Source organism: Antechinus flavipes, chromosome 4 (genome assembly GCF_016432865.1).
Source record: "Antechinus flavipes isolate AdamAnt ecotype Samford, QLD, Australia chromosome 4, AdamAnt_v2, whole genome shotgun sequence".
In the NCBI taxonomy this organism is placed as follows: Eukaryota; Metazoa; Chordata; class Mammalia; order Dasyuromorphia; family Dasyuridae; genus Antechinus; species Antechinus flavipes.
The window spans coordinates 55,836,058-55,854,898 of record NC_067401.1 but is presented as its reverse complement, the minus strand read 5'-3'; the positions used below and the strand labels follow the sequence as shown (position 1 = coordinate 55,854,898).

Sequence of the window (18,841 nt, the reverse complement as noted above, 5' to 3'; positions counted from 1 at the left end):
TAAGTACATGTACTGAACTAGAGAACTGTTAAGCACCATGCTAAATAATTATTGTCTCTATCAATTCCACTTGTGATGACCGTGCTAGCATCCCAGATACCCCAGAATCAGCCAGAGTCAGGATAAGAAAAGTCCTTAGTCTTTATTCTTGGTCTTTAGACACAGGATTGAACAGAATGGAAGCAGAATCTCCGCTATGGCTTTCTTCCTCATCTACCATAAAGAGTGACTCTGGCTAGTCTTACTCAACCCCTTAGTCCTCCTACAATTCTCTGTATAGACCAATCATTGAGCCAGCACAGGATAATTTGCACAGGGAAGGACCATTTTCCAAACATATGTCCATAGAGTATTGTCCAATCAGTAATTAGCCCCAAGTGCCTGAAAGGACCTCAGTGCAAAAACTCAAGAGTTTCAGCCCTCTACATCACTGACTTAGCATCTTATAAGAATCCTTTAAGTTCAGAGTTCTGGCCCATAACATCCCCAGTTACATTAAAAAAAAAAAAAAAGTTTACATGTTTTAAAAATTTTTGAGTTCTAGGTTCTCTTCCTTGTCCCCATCTACAACTAAGAAACTACATGTGAAGTTATTTTCCATAAGTTGTAAAAGAAAATATAGATCTGCCACCCTAATGAAAATAAATACCCTCAAAAAAAGTTTTAAAAGAACACTTCCATCTGTATTCACTTTTTCTGGGTGTGGATAGGATTTTTCATAAGTCCTTTACAGTAGTGATGGATGACTGTATTATTGTGAATAGCAAAGTCATTTATAACTAGTCATCCCAGAACACATTACTTTGTATACAGTGCATTTCACTTTGCTTGAGTTTATGGAGGACTTTCCTGATTTTTTTCCCCCAAGAGCATCCTATTCATCATTTCATCATAGAATAATATTCCATCACAAACATGTACCAGTTTATTGAACCATTCCCAAACTGATGGGCATCCCCTCAATTTCCATTTATTTTTTTGCCCTGAAAAGAGTTTCTAGTAATTTTTTTTTTTGTACATGTGTAGTGTTCTCTCTAAAATGTAATGTTCTCTGTTGAGGTTTTCTCGGGGTCTCTGGAGGCAGCCTTCGTTTCAGTTCAGTTATCACAAGTGCAGCCAGGTGTTAAAGTCCAAATTCTATTGTCTCTTTCAAAGTCATGTCTCTTTTCCTGGGGCCCAGTTAGCTTTCTTAAGAGACCTCTCTCTCTCCTTGGTTCCAAGCACTTGAGCTCCTGCCTCCTTCTCTGCCCTCTGAATCTCTCCGAATCCAAGTTTGTTCTTCAGTCTCCAGTCACCCCAAAGGTGGACGATGGAATGAATCTGTCTCAGTCTCTGAGAGCTTCTAATGAGCTTGTCCTTCTGGCCCTGAAAGGTTCTAGCTTATATATCCCACACTGAGTATACACTAATCATTATATTACTAGGAAACCATCATTTGTTGTAGGATTAAATCAATGCTAAACTAGATTTAACCATTGTCTCAATTCCACTTAGTACCTTGTTTCAAGTTCTGGCCCATAACAACTTCTTGTAGGATTAAATCAATCATACTGAACCATGCTAAATTAGGTAACTATTGTCTCTATCAATTCCACTGACTTAGTACCTTGTAAGAATCCTTTGTTTCAAGTTCAGAGTTCTGGCCCATAACACATATAGGTCATTTTCCTTTTTTTTTTTTTTTAAATGCCTTTTGGTTTAGTACTCTTTTTTTTTTTTTTTTTTTGGCAATTTTTTTTTTATATAGCTTTTTATTTACAAGTTATATGCATGGATAATTTTACAGTATTGACAACTGCGAAACCTTTTGTTCCAATTTTTCCCCTCCTTCTCCCTCCCCCCTCCCCCAGATGGCAGGTTGACCAAAACATGTTAAATATGTTCAAGTATAAATTAAATATAACATAAGTATACATGTCCAAACAGTTATTTTGCTGTACAAAAAGAATCGGACTTTGAAACAGTGTACAATTAGCCTGTGAAGGAAATAAAAAATGCAGGCGGACAAAAATAAGAGAGACTGAGAATTCTATGTAGTGGTTCATAGTCATCTCCCAGAGTTCTTTTGCTGGGTGTAGCTGGTTCAATTCATTACTGCTGTATTGGAACTGATTTGGTTCATCTCATTGTGGAAGAGGGCCACATCCATCAGAATTTATCCTCATATACTACTGTTGTTGAAGTATATTGTTGGAATCTTTACAAACCATGTCATATTGTATTTTAAAGAAGAAAAAGATCACCACAGTATATAATGATCTCCTGGTTCTCCTCATTTTGGTTCAGTACTCTTACACAGTACTTTTAAAGGAAGTTAATTTAGCATCACCTGCAAATCACTGTGCCAAAGAAGCTTGTTATTCTTCATTACTCTGGGATATCTGTGTCAGCAGAAACGCTGACCTTGTCCCATCTTAGCCTCATCTTTCCCAATTAAAGATGGACTTATATCATTCCCACCTATCAGTGTGCTACACCTAGTCCACCTTCTGAATATTTAGATGTAATCTGGTGTTTAGAATTGTACATAAAAAGCTCATTACCTTTTATGGAATAGCAAAAGGATGATCATTATACTACAAAGACAGATCTTAAAATAATCCTGGAGAGCTCAACCAAACAACTACTGGAAAAGAACTACTCTAATTAACAGTCAGTCAGTCAATTAGCATTATTAATCATTAAATAACAGATCCTGTAGTAAGCACTGGGGATACAAATAAAGGAAAAAAAGAAACAAAGAACAAAAATCCAATCCTTGGTCTGAAGGAGCTCACACAAAGAAGTAGAGGCAAACAAGATACAGATAGACAGGATAAACTGGAGGCTTCTTTAGAATGACAATGCTAAGATAAGAAAGGCTGGGGAAGACTTATTGCATTAGATGGAATTCTGAGAGTTGAATCACTATCCATAAAATCCATAAAAACCATTCCTGTAAGATAGAGAAAGGTAGTCCTAGATGTGTGTGTGTGTGTGTGTGTGTGCGCGCGCGTGCGTGTGTGCCTGTAAGTAAACCCCTTGCCTTAATGTAACCACTCATGATTTCTCATCCTCATAATGTTGCCAACCTCATAATCAATGGTATGATTTCCTCACCTATTCTGTTCTATTCTTTGTTCTATGCTTATAAAAAGGAATTAATTGCACCTTCAATTCTTGGTCTTCAGCTAGAAATTGAGGTAAACCATTGACCTCCTTATAAATAGGTTCAATGCCATATTAGTAAACTATTATGTTGCTTAAATATGCCTCACCAAGAGAATATAATAAAAATGACAATACTACTTAAATTAATCTACAATTTAGTGCCATACCAACCAAATTTTCAAGAAATTATTTTATAGATCTTTAAAAAAAAAAAAAAAACAAAGTTCATCTAAAAGAACAAAAGGTCAAGAATTTCAAGGGAATTAATGGGGGAAAAATGCTACAGAAGGTGGCCTAGCTGTGCCAGACCTAAAATATATTATAAAACAGCAGTCATCAAAATCATTTAGTACTGGCTAAGATATAGAGGAGTCAATTAATGGGATAGCTCAAGATCACAGGACAAAATAGGCAATAATTATAGCAATATAGTGTTTGACAAACCCAAAGACCCCAGCTTTTGGGACAAGACCTCACTATTTGACAAAAACTGCTGGGAAAATTGGAAATTAGCATGGAAGAAATTAGGGCTCAACCCATACCCAACATCACATACGAAGATAAGATCTAAATGGATTCATGATTTAGATACAGAGTGACATAATAAGCAAATTAGAGAAACATAGGATAGTTCACCTCTTAGATCTGCGGAGAAGCAAATTTCGTGTCCAAAGACCTGGAACACATAAATGAACACCAGATAGATAATTTTGATTATTTTAAGTTAAAAAGTTTTTTAAAAACAAAACTAATGCAAACAAGATCAGAAGGGAAGCAATAAATTGGGAAATCATTTTTGTATTTAAGGGTTCTGATAAAGGTCTCATTTCTAAAATATATAGAGAATTGCCTCAAATTTATAAGAATCCAAGCCATTCTCTAATTGATAAAGGGTCAAAGGATATGAACAGACAATTTTCAGATGAAGAAATTAAAACAATTTCTAATCACATGAGAAGGTGCTCTAAATCACTATTGATCAGAAAAATGCAAATTAAGACAACTCTGAGGTTCCACTACACACCTCTCAGACTAGCTAAGATGACAGGAAAAGACAAGGACAAATGTTGGAGGGATGTGGAAAAACAGGGACACTAATACATTGTTGGTGAAATTGTGAACTGATCCAACTATTCTGGAGAGCAATTTGGTATTATGCTTAAAGGGTTATTAAACAGGGCATACCCTTCAACCCAGAAATGTATCTACTGGGCTTATATCATATAGAGATCTTAAAGGAGGGAAAAGGATCCATATGTGCAAAAATGTTTGTGGCAGCCCTTTTTGTAGTGGCAAGATACCAGAAACTGAGTGGATGTCCATTAGCTGGAGAATGACTGAATAAGTTATGGTACATGAATGTTATGATATTATCTTTATATATGAAATGATCAGGAGGATGATTTGAGAGAGACCTGGAGAGACTCACATGAACTGATGCTGAGTGAAATGAGCAGAACCAGGAGAACATTGTACACAACAACATCATTATTATATGATGATCAATTCTGATAGATGCAACTCTTTACAACAATGAGATGACTGATGCCAGTTCCAGTGCTCTTTTGATGAAGAGAGCCATCCACACCTGGATAAAGGACTGTAGGAACTGAATGTGGATAACAACATAACATTTTCACTTTTTGTTGTTATTCGCTTGCATTTTGTTTTCTTACTAATTTGCTTTCTTTTTTTGATCTAATTTCTCTTGTGAAGCAAGAAAATTGTATAAATGATTATACATATTGGATTTAACATATATTTCAACATGTTTAACATATATTGAATTGCTTACCATCTAGGGAGGAAGTGGGGGCAAGGAGGAGAAAATCTGAAACACAAGGCTATTATGCAAGGATCAATGTTGTCAAATTATCCGTGCATGTTTTGAAAATAAAAGGCTTTATTAAAAAAAAAAAAGAAAAAGAAAAAATGCCTCAGTCTTCCTTTTAGTTGGATTTCCACTTAAGACAGTTCCTAGTGCTTAGCACAATGCCAAGCAGTAGAAAGTTCAGACAAGTAAAATGGACAGCCTCCAATGGTGGTGAATTCTTGATTAGAGGATTTTTTTAAAGCAGAAATTATTTAACAGAAATTAGAGGAAACTCGTATTCAAGTAAATTGGATTTGATGAAATTAAGGTATCTTTCAACTGAGATTCTGTGATTCTGAGTGGTCAAAATAGAAGTTAGTCCAAATAAGCATTTAAGTACTTACTTTTGTGCCAGGCGCCAGGTGCTAAACATTGAGGACACAAAGAGAAGCAAGTAATTCCTGCCCTCGAGTAGCTCACATTCTAATGGGGGAGACAGGAAAAACTAGAGGAGAAATGAATAAGTAATAAATAAGTAGAAGCAGTTAATTGCATCTATTTTATTTTTCAAAGTACTTTTCACTTGATACTTCACCCAAGTGGAACATCAGCAATATTACTGGGAAACAACAAATGTAACAGAAGATTAGTTGAACTAGAAATCAGAGAATCTTTTTTGATTCCCACTCCATAGTATCTGATATTGTAAGATTTAATTTTTCTAATGTTAAATTTTCCCCATTAGAAAATGAAGGATTAGATGAGATGATGGTAGTGTAAAGAAAACCAGTACAAATGCTTCTAGAATTCCATGATTTTCATATGTTGCAGACTAGAAATTTAACTTGGAATAGTGTATTGATTTTGAAGTGATTCTTCTACAACAAAAATCTAGAGAAATAGTTTATTAAGATGTCATTTGAACTTGTTCCTTCTTGCACTTAGATTCTGTAATACTCATTAAGAGGTTTATCTCTAATAGCCGGGGAATTGTTTTGAAAAACTATATTAGAAAATATAAGACATTTACATAGTTTAAACAATAAGCTAATATATTCTTGATATTTTTGTTAACATCAATTTTTTACAAAAACAAACTATATTTTATTATTTTAACTACACATATGAATGGGAGAGTGCAGGGAAAGTTCAAAATTTAATACATTTTAGCTAGAGAAATATGAAAAAATGTAGCATACCTGAAAAGAACTAAAAAGGTTACCAGCTCACAAAAATTATTTCTTAGCCATCTATTCGCTACACTTTAAATTTCAAAGAGTGAAATAAATGTAATAAAGAACACTTGAATACTCACTCTACATGTATTTATAGCTGTAGGCAAGAGGAAAATGACAAGATCATACATATGATTAATGTTTATTGTAATTTTGCATTTTACAATATATATAATAGGTAATTCAATATTACATCTTTTAAAAAAAAAGTATAAATGCTTCTCTAACAGACCACGCAAATACCGTTTTTCTCTTCTATTATGTCTAATATGGTCACTAAGACTCATCCATGAAAGCTCCAATGATGGTTATCCAAATTCTTATTCCTACTGACAAGTCAAATTGTCAGAGCTTAGCTATGTCTCCCCAAATAGTTCTAAAGACCCAGCAATATGTGTTTCCCACCAAGATTATCAGCTGAAAATCATTTAGTTAGCCAGGCCATATAGTTGTTTTGTTTTAATCCTTTTTTAGAAAGGGATATTTTCCAAAATGAGATAACAGTACAGGTGATTTAATTGTGTGGCACATTCTTACAAGTAGAGTCCAGGAAAAAGTGGCCTCAAACTTAGCATATACCTCAAAGTAGTTAACATACTTACTTATAGTCCTTTTCTTCTCTCTGTAAAATGTTCAGCAAGTTTCCCTTAAGAATAGAGATCTACCTTCCATTTGTCCATGGCTGTTAATCAGAAGAAGTAGTTTTGGACAATGTTCTCCAAAACCTCCTAAGGTGGAATGCCCCCATCTGTGGAGAGGGTTTTGGGCTCCTGGGACTTAGGCCTCTTCCTCCTTCCATGCAATTCTTCAGGGAGATACTAAAAAGCCACAGGATCCAATTTCTAAAATTCAATCCCCTTTCCATGTGCTTGATAATTTATAGATGATCTCTGGACGTGCATAAGTTTCCTCTGATTATTTAAACAGACTTCCTTCCTATCTGGCATCATTTCACTTCATTCAGAGGTTTTCAAAAATGCTTCATTTTAAATTTAAGGTCTTTTAATTGATTGACTGATTAAAATTTGTCCTCATCTAATTAACATATTACAACTACAATAGGATGAGATGGTTTACATTTCACCTTAATATAAATAAAATTTACTGACTTAAAATTATAGGGTCTATTAGCTCCCAAAGTGAGACTACTAGCAAAGATTTAGGGTATAGACATATTTCCTACAAAAGTTTTACTCTACAAAAGTCATTGTCCAATTCTTTGTATTTCATAGTCAAGTCAATATTTATAAATTGCCCAAAAGTCAAGACTGCTATGCACTGAGTTTACAAAGGTCAAAAATCAACCAAAAAACCTCCCTCCTGGTTATAGACTGATGAGGAAAACAAGCAAATGTCTATGTACAAACAAGAGAATATACAAATTGAAAATAATTTCACAGGGAAGAGAACACCATCAAAAATTTAAAAAGGGCTTCTTGCAAAATAAGGAGTTTTAGCTGAGACTGTAAGGCAAGAGGTAGATTTAAAAAGGAAGGGCATTTCTTGAAACAGGGAGATTCAAAGAAAGGGCAGTCAAACACTGAAATGTCTAGTTTGAGGAACAGCCAGGTCAGTGTCACTAGAACATAGGACACAGAATAAAGTTTAAGACTGGAAAGGTAGGAGGGGGCCAATTGTAAAAAGCTTTCAATGACAAAAGGCGGATTTTATATTTGATCTTGCCACTGGAGTTTATTGAAAAAGGGACAATGGGAAGTGACATGGTCAGACCTGCCCTTTTGAAAAATTAATTTGACAGCTGGGGAGAAGAATTTTTAAAATGCCTAACTCAAATTCTAAGTAAAACTTGATTAATTTTGACAATTAACAGTTTGCGATACTGTGCACAGGGATTGTCTTAAAAAGTTTCCCTTTGCAACTTTATGTAAAAAATTTGCTAAGAATGCATAGGATTTCAAAAAAGGCATTTTAAACTTTTAGAGAACAAACATCTTCAAGTACAGTTCCTTTGTCAATATCCATTTGTTATACTAATTACAAGCCATTTAGGTAATATCTTCAAAATCCACCTGAGGAATTCGACTTCACAACATTTTTAAAAATCAGTTTTGGTATTTTAAACATAATTTTTCTTTAAGGGTAACTTTTTTTTTTGTTAGGGTTTGGGCTTAACTGGTTTGATTTTCAAGTTTTGGAGGAGGCAGGAACCCAAAATAGTGTAGTCCTTCTGTAAACATGAATTCGTTTCCTGAAAGCTTTGGAGATCAATCAAGTGCCCTTCTTCTCACCTCACCCTACCTCCCCCCCCCCCCAAAAAAAAAAAAAAAAAAAAAAAAACAGACCTAAGATTTCCACGTCGGGACCAGGACTCTCTCGGCGGAAGAGATGGTAGAGCCCTAGAAGTGGCCGCGGACCGGGTCATGCTGGAAAGGCCTAGGATCCCGTTTAGATTACTTACTCCCCGCGGGGCCTGCCTTCTCTCTCCCGGGCTGGAGGGCAGACCCCATGGCTAATTTCCGCTCAGAGAAGAATCTGGTCCCGGGACAGCAACGAGTATTCCCCCAGTAATTCAGGAAACTCCCAGCCCTCAGAAAGATTAGATCCCGGCACCAAGAACCAACTTCCCTCCTGCCAACAGAGAGAGAACCCAGCTACCACAAGAAGTCTAAACTGTTCAGAAAGGAGCGCGGGCGGGAGAGCTTCGCTCTGCAAACTTTTTCTCCACCCCCAGAGGCCTCCGATTGGTCCCAGGGTTGGCTTGGAACGCCAGAACGTATCGCGTCACTTCCTCTCGGGTCCGCCATCTTGTTCCCAGGGGCAGTTGGCGGAAGAGATCGTGCTCCCTGGTCGTCTGCTAGCCGTGTTCCGGGAGTTGCTCTGGCCCGTGTCCCAGTTCCCAGCTTCGGCGTGGGGTTCCCTCCCCCAATTCCCTCTCACCCCGTCTTGGCCAGGGCGGAGCAGCGAGGGGGCCCCCCGCTCCTACCGTCGGCGTTCCATGGAGTAGGATCCCGGACGGTTGTGCCGAGAAGCGAGAGGCCGAGCTTCGCCGCGCCCCCACTCCCTCCTCCCCCTCCCTTCCTGCTGCTCCTTCCTGCCCTCCCCCCCGCCTTCCGCTGCAACATGGCGAACAACAGCCCGGCGCTGACAGGCAGCAACTCGCAGCCGCCGCCGCAGCACCAGGCGGCCGCCGCCGCGGCCCAACAGCAGCAGCAACAGTGCGGCGGCGGCGGTGGTGGCGCCATTAAGCCGGCCGCCTCGGGCAAGCAGGGTAATGTGCTGCCGCTATGGGGCAACGAGAAGACCATGAATCTGAACCCTATGATCCTAACCAATATCCTGTCGTCGCCCTACTTCAAAGTGCAGCTCTACGAGCTCAAGACCTACCACGAGGTGGTGGACGAGATTTACTTCAAGGTACGGGGCTCCTAGGCCCGGGCCGGGACCGGGGGCGGGGGCCGTGCGGGGCCGAGGCCCGGAGGTCGGGCCGGGCGGGGGGAGGAGAGCACGGGGCCGGGGCGCTGCCCCCTTTCTCTCCCCTCCCGCCCCGCCGGCCGGCGGTTCTCGTGGCTGCGGCCGCCGCCGGGGCGGGGTCGGACAGAGGCCGCCCGCCCGCCCTCCTCTCGATTCAGGCTTTGGGGCCTGGGCAGCCTTCCTCTGCCTGCCTCCTCTCCTCACCCCCAGCCTGTCCCCCGGACCTGGTATCCGGGTAACGCTGATCCCCGCCGGGAGAGGAGGAGGAGCCGAGGGTGGGGGTGGGGGTGGGGGTGGGTAGTAACTCGATCTTCCACTTAACCGCTTTCAATTATTCCTTTTGATGCGGAGCCTCGCCGCGCCGACACGGCTCTGGTCTCGGCCACCCCGGGCCCGTGGGCTTACCGACCCCCGTTTGGGCCCTTATCCCGGGTTCTCCCGGAGCCCTGGGGTTAGTCAGAATCGCGGGGTGGGGGGAAAGGGCAGGGCAGGAGGCCTGGAAATATACCCTGGAGGAGCCCGAGTGGCAGGGGCACGTGAATCCCCCCCCTGCGTGTAGTTGAGGAGGTAGTAAAGGCTCGGCTGGGCCCTGGGCTTCAGCGGCAGGGTCGGTGCTGGCTTGGCTGTGCTGGGGCGATCACCTGGCGCCTCCTCACTGCACTCTTGTCTCAGTTCTTGTTTCGTTAGCAGGATTGACTCAGTCTTGCAGCGAGGCTCGGAGCAGCCCAGGGTCGCAGGTAGAGGTATGCACTATTAATCATCCTCAATCGCCTTAAATGCATTTCCCCGGCTAAATGAACAGATTTGCTTGACCACTGATTTGGGTTCTTCTTGCCCTCGAGAATTAGGCTTAATACCCATAGGTGCCTCTTTTTAAGGCTAGATATATACCATATGTCACCTAGGAAATAACTTCCAGGCTTCCTGGTGCTAGAGCATATTTAAGAAAACAAGCTTATTGCTAGGCTTAGCAGTCCTTTTAAATATTTTTAAAAAGAACATTTGATGGTTATCTTAGATGTTAATAGAAACGTGAGTTTAGCAGAACGTTTCTATTTTGTTTTAGAGGACCTTATATTTTCTTAGTTTTTCCACTTGACAAGTGTTGCAAAAGGGAAGATATTAGTTAATTGATATTTTCAGTCATGCGTTGAGTGATGCATATGCAGCTTCAGGGAGATAAGGAGTATGTTTTGCAGAGGTGATTTTGTTCTCATTCTGAGAATAATCTATATTGCTAGTCTGTTATGGATTCAAATATAGTTTTATAAGCCAGAACTTTTAAAAAGTTTTTTTTACAAGGTAAGCAGTTTTTTAATATGGGAATTTACTGGAATAGTGTGGGAAATACATGTGTGCTTTTATCTTCATTTAGGACACCACTGCAATTTTTTTAAATTGAAAGTTGGATTATATAGCATTCCCTTGTTCTCTGTTTTGCACAAGAATCTGTTCAGATATGTGTGCCAATAATAATAGTAGACATGTATAAAGCATGTGAAAAATGAGATGGAAATTTGCAGGTTTGTATGTTTTATAAATAGCAAATCCCAAAGATTTGAAAATTCATTTATAAAATAATGCATAATTATCAAAGGTTCTAATCAAATGATCCCAGAAAGATTGATTTAAAGATCTAATAGAATTTATGCTGGATATTCACACCACATTGGTGGTATTTAATTTCATCTCAGTATTCTTTGGGAAGAATAGATTAATTACACATTGGAAAAGAGAAATGAAAAGTAAGCAGCATATTGTAATAGATCAGTGAATTTAGCATAAAGAAAGCTGAATGTTGGTGATCCCTCTACCATCAACTTTTTTGGTGACCTTGAGCAAGTCACCTAACCTTTTTTGAAATATTTTCTTGTCTATAAAATGAGAGATCATCAGTCCACCTCTTCCTATTCAAGCCACTTACCTCAGCCCCTTCCAGTTAAATCATTCTGTAAAGGTAGTTTCTAATGTCTTATAATAATAGATAGCTGATGATAGGTTTATATGGGGAAGGCCAGTGCCATTAAAAAATTATTTTTAAGGTCATTAATGGTTTAGGATTCACATCACTAAGTTAAAAGAACAGAGCCATTTTACTTTTGAAGCACAGTGTGAAAAGCAAAATACTTAATCTACCTAAGAAACATCTTGGGTTGTGGCTTATTTTAGCTAATATTTTATTTTTCTATTATTGCTAGAAAAAATATGGCTACAGAGTATCTGGGATAGTAAAAGTGCTATGACATGGTTAAGAATGATAAAGAATGACCCCAAAATGGATCCTATTACTTTATAACATAGAATATGTTTTATCACTTCAGTCAAACCTAATACAAAAGTAGTATTAAATCATTGTGCAACGTAATGAAGCTTAGAAAGCAATATGATTCAAAGTGTTGGATTTGGATTCAGATCTTGGTTCAAATCCTCCCTTAATCATTACCTTTATGTCTAAATAGGTGACTTTTAAGGGAGGGAGGAAGAATGATAACTTACCTGTATTATAATCACAAACCTGTCTTAATTAAAATCTAGCTTTTGTATAAAGCTCAAAATATGTGGTTTTTTTCCCCTGAAATTCATTTATACTTGAATACAAATTAAGGCTCTCTTAGTAGTTAAAAAGATACATCTTTGTGCTTTGTATTAAAGCTGGGGGTTCCATTTGTAATTAAGAGATTTGACTTGAAACAAAGCTTCCTCTGATAAATATATGCAACTCAAGATTGCATCCTTTTGAAAAGTATCATAAACGCCAAAAATTGATTCTAGACAAGTGATACTCAGCTCTTATACAAAGTGAATTGTGAGAGAAAATAAGGCTTTTTTTTTTTTGGAAACTGGAATGTATTATTTTCACACTTTTTGTGAATCTAGTGATTGGTAACCTTCGGAAAGTTTATATGAAGGGGATTTTTTTTTTTTTTTTTTTTTTTGCATGTCTACTATTTTTGCTCCAGAAACATTAAATTGTAGTGGCGTTAATTTAATTGCACTATGATTGATTAGGATTTAATTTGCTTTAAAAGCTCATTGTGACCCTAAAAGAAGAACTTGTTGGAGTCAGTCTGTAGGGGTTGTTATGTGGTCACATACATGATTATTACAACAAATTCAAACAGGTTTCTTAATTTATAGCTTTGAATATAGAAAAGTACCAACCATAAAATTTTGATTATATCACTCTTCCAAGCTACAGAAGTTATGCTCTACTGGCATAAAAGCAGCATTTTGTGCTTTTACTACTGTCCTGGCCCCTTGTATATTATGGGCATGGGAACACTAATGAATGCTTTAATAATTTAAGCTACTTTTGTATAGTCAGGGTTCTATTTAAGATAGTCATTTTGGTATTTTAAAAGTTGAACTTCTTTCAGAGATACTGTACTGTATATTGATAGCTGTAAGAGGAAACAGTTTTGTCCAATCCTAAAGTAGATACAGTTTCTAAAGACATTTGGAAGAGCTGCTATGTTAATAGTTTTGGTTTTCTTTTATCAGACATTTAAGCTTAAAGAATGAATGTTGTGATAGTTACTTTCTTGATATTTCCAGGTCACACATGTTGAGCCGTGGGAAAAAGGAAGCAGAAAAACAGCAGGCCAGACAGGGATGTGCGGAGGGGTAAGTAGAAGTACGTGCATTCTTAAGTTTTTCTGTGTCTGGTGACATTTTAAATTTACATATTGCAAGTAAAACATAGACCTTAATATCAGTTAGACAGTTGACACACAAGTAGCATTTAGAAAAATCTGGGATTCAAATGACCAGCAGGGTTAGAAATTAAAGCAGTTTTTTCCCCTCTTAGTTTTTTTTCCTACTGAAACTGACCTGCCATTTTTATCTAGATTAGGGATTCTTAACATTTTTTGTCTCAGAGATCCCTTTGGCAGTCTGGTATTGGCCCTTCTCAGAGTAAGAGAAGAATATATTATCCACATTCATAAATGAAAAAAAGTCCAAATTTGTAAAGTAAACAAAGATATAAATTCACTCCTTCCTTTCCCCCCACGTTCGTAGAACCCATGAAATCCTGTTTAAAACCTCAGGTTAGATCCCAGGTAAAGAATCCTGATCTAGATATAAGTAGCCTTTTGGTGTTAACTATTGATGCTCATTCTCTTATCTCCTCCCTCCCAAGGTTCGAGGTGTTGGAACAGGAGGAATTGTTTCTACAGCTTTTTGCCTGTTATACAAGTTATTTACTTTGAAACTCACTCGCAAGCAAGTGATGGGTCTCATAACACATACAGATTCTCCATATATTAGGGCCCTTGGATTTATGTATATAAGGTGAGCACTCCTATATCATATTTGCCAGTCAGTGCATCATTGTTAAATATCATACATTTATAGTCTTTTGCAATTCCAGGTACACACAGCCCCCAACAGATCTCTGGGATTGGTTTGAATCCTTCCTTGATGATGAAGAGGTATGTCAGCAAGGGTAATAATTTGTTTTTTTTATTTTCTGATTTCTATTTCTTAATTCTTTATCTTTTGAGTTTTGTATTATAGAATTCCTTCCATTTAAATTTATAACTATTTTGAAATTATATCCCTCTTAAAACATGGTATACTTTGTTTTTAAATCTTAGGTTAAATTCTTAAAAGTAGTTTTGTTATTTTGAAATTTATTTCATATAACAGAAATTGCCATCTCAGAGCATTTGAGGATAATCAGATTAAAATATTTGAACTTAAAATTTAATAAGTTTTGTTGGCCCTTGTTAAACTTTTGATGGCCCTTATGCTTTAGGAAAGTGTAAATTTATAGCTAAGAAGTAATTGGTTGTTTTTAAGTTAATTCATGATGACAAACATAATCTTTTAAGAATTGCTGCTTTTAAAAAATTTTCTTAAGGTTCACTTAGCCCCTAAGCTTCTTTTTTCCAACAGTAGTATGTTTATGATTATAAAAATCAGGAGTTTTAAAAAGTGAACAGTTCTGCTAAGGACACATTTTTAGAATTTTTAAAAATCCTACATTTAGCGTTCCAGTCTAGATTGGGTGAAAGAGACTTTGAAGTTACTTATTTACCCTGACTGCCTTAGCATTTAATAACATGTATTTTATTTTTATTTTTTTTTTTAAGCCTAGCAAATTGTAAGCTCTGGAAGACCTGAATGTTCAGTAAATAATTATTGAAGAACTCTATGATTCTACTGACATTCTTCTATCCATGTGCTTTTTTTTTTTTTTTTAACATCTTCTATAATGTTCATGAACAAGCTAACTTGAATTAGAAGAGTCTTTTTGCAATTTACTTTTTCCTGAATTCAAAAGAAAACTTTCTCACTAAAATCTTTATATTTCCATCTCTTATTTTATGAATTATCCTAACCTCACATAGCCTATTGCACAGTTAGGCAACTATCAGTCTTAACCAAATTACTACTTTTATGGGAACTTTTCCATTTGTTTTTGCTTTTCATCACATGTTTAGGGCCCATAAATAGATTTCAGTGACTTTTTTTGTTGTTGTTGTTTGTTTGTTTGTATATTTGTTTTAAGCTTCCAGAAGAGGGAGGAACCACTAGTATTGGGGCATAATCACAGCTTCTATAAAGCATAGTTTTCTTTTTGATAAACCTTTGTTTGTTTCTTAATGCTTCTTTTAAATCTGTTTTTATTGTATACACATGTCTGAGGTGCTCTGTTTAAGCTAACTTATTGTTTTCTTCTTTAGATATCTGCAGCGATTATATTTGGAAAAACTGTATATCTGAACACTTAAATGTGTGTGAGTGCAAGCAGTTTTACCTTTAGCTCTTGTTTTCCTGTTTAGATAACAAATCTCACTTTCCTTGTGTGCTTGCACTATAGGTTTGGGACTGACAATAGCTGACTAACATGTCCTGAGCTGTGAGAGGGCATAGCAAGAAGGCCTTCATGCGGTAATGACCCTTTTCAGAGACAATGGTCATCATGGATTATGCGTTTCCAATTATTTGTTCATTTATTTATTTTTTACATAACTCTAAATTAGAAACCTCACTGCTTCATGGCAGTTGGTTTGCTATTGCTTCCAATTTTGTTAGGTTTTCATTTTATATTAAAATTTTTTATGATCCATTTAGACAGGAATTACCTGAAGCAGTCCATGTGTAGCTAGGACACAATTTTAGGTTGATTGTGTGCAATTATATGTCCACAGAATTACTTAGAGGAATATGTACTTGAATTATGTGGGCTTTAAATTTAAAACAAGATTTTCCCACATAGCTGAGTATTTGCATTTTTCTATTCACTGAGATCAGACCCCTTTATACCCAGGAGGCTGCAGGGTTTGTATTCACCTGCATGCACACACTAAGCCTTAGCATCTTATCTGTATCTTTGATTATCCAGTTAGAAAGGTATACATATGGAATTTCTCTTAGTCCTTTTAAAAAAATACTTGAAATTTCAAAAATGGTAATAATTTTGTAGTGCTCATTTATATGGTAAAAACTACCTGGATTTGACCGTTAGGGTGTCTTTCTTTGTGTTTTTATAGGATCTGGATGTGAAGGCTGGCGGAGGCTGTGTAATGACCATTGGGGAAATGCTTCGTTCTTTTCTTACCAAATTAGAGTGGTTTTCTACCTTATTTCCAAGAATTCCTGTTCCAGTTCAGAAAAATATTGATCAACAAATTAAAACAAGGCCTAGGAAAATCAAGAAGGATGGGAAGGAAGGAATTGAAGAAATAGACCGACATACTGAACGTAGACGTTCAAGGTATATGCTTATTTCAGAAATTATTTTTATCCTTTTAAATTAGTAGGTTGACTAGGTAGATCTGTGCCTGTAAAGTAAACATATTGTATAAATTAGAAATTATTACTTTTTTAACTCATTTCCTTAAAGTTATAGTATATTTTAAGGAGCAGAGTAACTTTTTTGTGACTTTGAATATGAATAAACAAGTATCTTTATGCAGCTTTTCCTGAAAAATGTTTGAGAGTAGTTTTGAGTATACTGAAAGAGCTTATATTTTAAAGAAACTATATGGTGAATGTTTTAAGTATTTTAAATAGTTTATACAATGAACCTTTATATCTTTTCAAACTGTTAGATCACCAAGAAGGTCACTGAGTCCAAGAAGATCTCCAAGAAGATCTAGAAGTAGAAGCCATCATCGAGAAGGTCATGGTTCTTCTAGTTTTGACAGAGAATTGGAAAGAGAGAAGGAACGGCAGCGATTAGAACGTGAGGCCAAGGAGAGGGAAAAAGAAAGACGAAGGTCTCGAAGCATTGATCGCGGGTTAGAGCGCAGACGGAGCAGAAGCAGGGAGAGGCATAGAAGTCGCAGTCGAAGCCGTGACAGAAAGGGAGATAGGAGGGACAGAGATCGTGAAAAAGAGAATGAGAGAGGCCGAAGAAGAGACCGTGATTATGACAAAGAAAGAGGCAATGAAAGAGAAAAAGAGAGGGAAAGGTCAAGAGAGCGAAGAAGTAGGAGTGAGGTAGAAGAAAAGAAGCATAAAGAGGACAAAGATGAAAAGAAGCACAGGGATGACAAAAAAGATTCCAAAAAAGAGAAAAAACATAGTAGAAGTAGAAGCAGGGAAAGAAAACATCGAAGTAGAAGCCGAAGTAGAAATACAGGAAAACGTAGTCGAAGCCGGAGCAAAGAAAAGTCAAGTAAACATAAAAATGAGAGTAAAGAAAAATCAAATAAACGAAGCAGGAGTGGCAGTCGAGGAAGAACTGGCAGTGTTGAGAAGTCAAGAAAACGGGAACACAGTCCCAGCAAAGAAAAATCCCGAAAACGGAGCAGAAGCAAAGAGCGTTCTCACAAACGAGAGCACAGTGATAGCAAGGACCAGTCTGACAAACAGGATCGCCGGAGGAGCCAGAGTACAGAGCGCGAGAGCCAAGAAAAGCAGCATAAAAACAAAGATGAGACTGTGTGAAGTTTTTTGTTCTTAATTTTCTTTTTTTTTTTTTTCTTTTTTTTGGTTTATTTTGTAAAAGTGGATCACATTGAATCCTATAAATGTTTGATTAAATCCTGCTTATTTTTCTTCCTTAAAGTTGAGATTGTGCAGTAGTTACGCACTTTTCAACCTCCCTATATATAGGCTGCAGATTTTCATTTCCCATTTTGTGTAGGGAAGTGCCTTTGTAATCCCATTTATTGACTTTCCATCCGTTTGTTGAGTTTAATTCATGATGCAACGATTGTTCTTGCATTTTTATTGTTTGGTTGTTTCTGAAATGTACAGTCTGTACATATGTCCTGAAAATGTTTTAATTCCTTTGGCATGGTTGCCATGTTGGTTAAATTTGTATAAGGCAATAAACTGCCACTAATTCTACTTTTGTTTTGTAGATGTGGGATTATGGTTTCTGTACTGAAGTTAGCATGGCTGTGCTTTGCATAATAGGAACTGAAGACTTTCAGGATGAGTCTTGAATGTGTATTATAACAAATATTTATGTGCATACATTGTACATAAAGGCTAGGATTAACTTTTTTTGTTCGTTGTATCTTACCTTGGAAAGCTCTTTTAAAATGTATTGCATTTAGATTCCCAACAAAGCTACCTTTAGTGTGAATTTTTGAGAGGTTATCAATTTCTGATGCAGGGGTTTAAATAAGGCTGCAATTTATTCAGTAGTCCCTTTTAGATTGGTACCTCAAAGGGACACTGTTAGTAAGCCTGGACTTTATTCACCTAGTTTTCTTTTTCTCTTTTTTTAATTACTTTGAAATTTTTCATGTCTGTAACCAACTTTTTTTTTCTTTAATGCAGTCTCAGTTTTTTTGTTTTGTTTTTATTACTGAAGGAAAAATCAATGCCAGCAGCCTAGCATTCTTGCAGCAACCCTACACTAACCTATATGAGATGAGAGGGAGGGACAACCTGGTAAAGAAACAGATTCAAGCCTCAAGCTTCCAAAGCATTTTTATAAATGGAAAAGTATTTAAATTATGAGATACCTTGATAGTGTCGTTTTTTAAAAGTCATAACATGTTTTTTTTATCAATACTGACGATTGCTGTTTGAGTTTGAGAACTTCATCTAGAAGAGAGAAGTATTAAAGTAATGCTATAATGCATTATTAAAGAATCATCAGTCAGCAAATTATTTAATAGGCTGTTCTTATGACATGTATACTGATTGAGGAGAACCATCATGAGTCTGGAATAAACACTGGATTAAATCCTTTATCCTGGGTGTTGACTTTTCCCCCATCTGTTTTCACAAACATTCAAAT

General features: G+C 37.1%; 2 protein-coding genes across 5 annotated transcripts in view; one reads left to right on the top strand and one right to left on the bottom strand.

The window, feature by feature from the left end:
- HENMT1 (HEN methyltransferase 1) overlaps nucleotides 1-8,885 on the bottom strand; it is a 53,422-nt gene extending 44,537 nt beyond the window's left edge. Inside the window, exons 1-2 of one of the 3 annotated variants that reach the window (XM_051993181.1) lie at nucleotides 8,502-8,885; nucleotides 5,368-5,468 (exon numbers count right to left, since the gene is read on the bottom strand). In XM_051993181.1, coding sequence (XP_051849141.1) covers nucleotides 5,368-5,396 — 29 coding nt within the window. In that variant the 5' untranslated portion in view covers nucleotides 5,397-5,468; nucleotides 8,502-8,885. The other 2 variants (XM_051993184.1, XM_051993182.1) reach the window with 2 other exon arrangements.
- A 302-nt stretch (nucleotides 8,886-9,187) lies between these two features.
- Nucleotides 9,188-18,792, top strand: PRPF38B (pre-mRNA processing factor 38B). 2 transcript variants are annotated; one of them, XM_051993180.1, is made up of 7 exons: nucleotides 9,384-9,573; nucleotides 10,321-10,373; nucleotides 13,186-13,254; nucleotides 13,772-13,923; nucleotides 14,003-14,063; nucleotides 16,131-16,354; nucleotides 16,692-18,792. In XM_051993180.1, the coding sequence occupies exons 1-7, from the start codon at nucleotides 9,444-9,446 to the stop codon at nucleotides 17,530-17,532; spliced, it is 1,530 nt and encodes a 509-aa protein (XP_051849140.1). In that variant the 5' UTR covers nucleotides 9,384-9,443; the 3' UTR covers nucleotides 17,533-18,792. The 2 variants fall into 2 exon arrangements, with proteins under 2 accessions (XP_051849139.1, XP_051849140.1); XM_051993179.1 differs by lacking the exon at nucleotides 10,321-10,373 and having other exon boundaries at nucleotides 9,188-9,573.
- The last annotated feature ends 49 nt before the right edge of the window (nucleotides 18,793-18,841 follow it).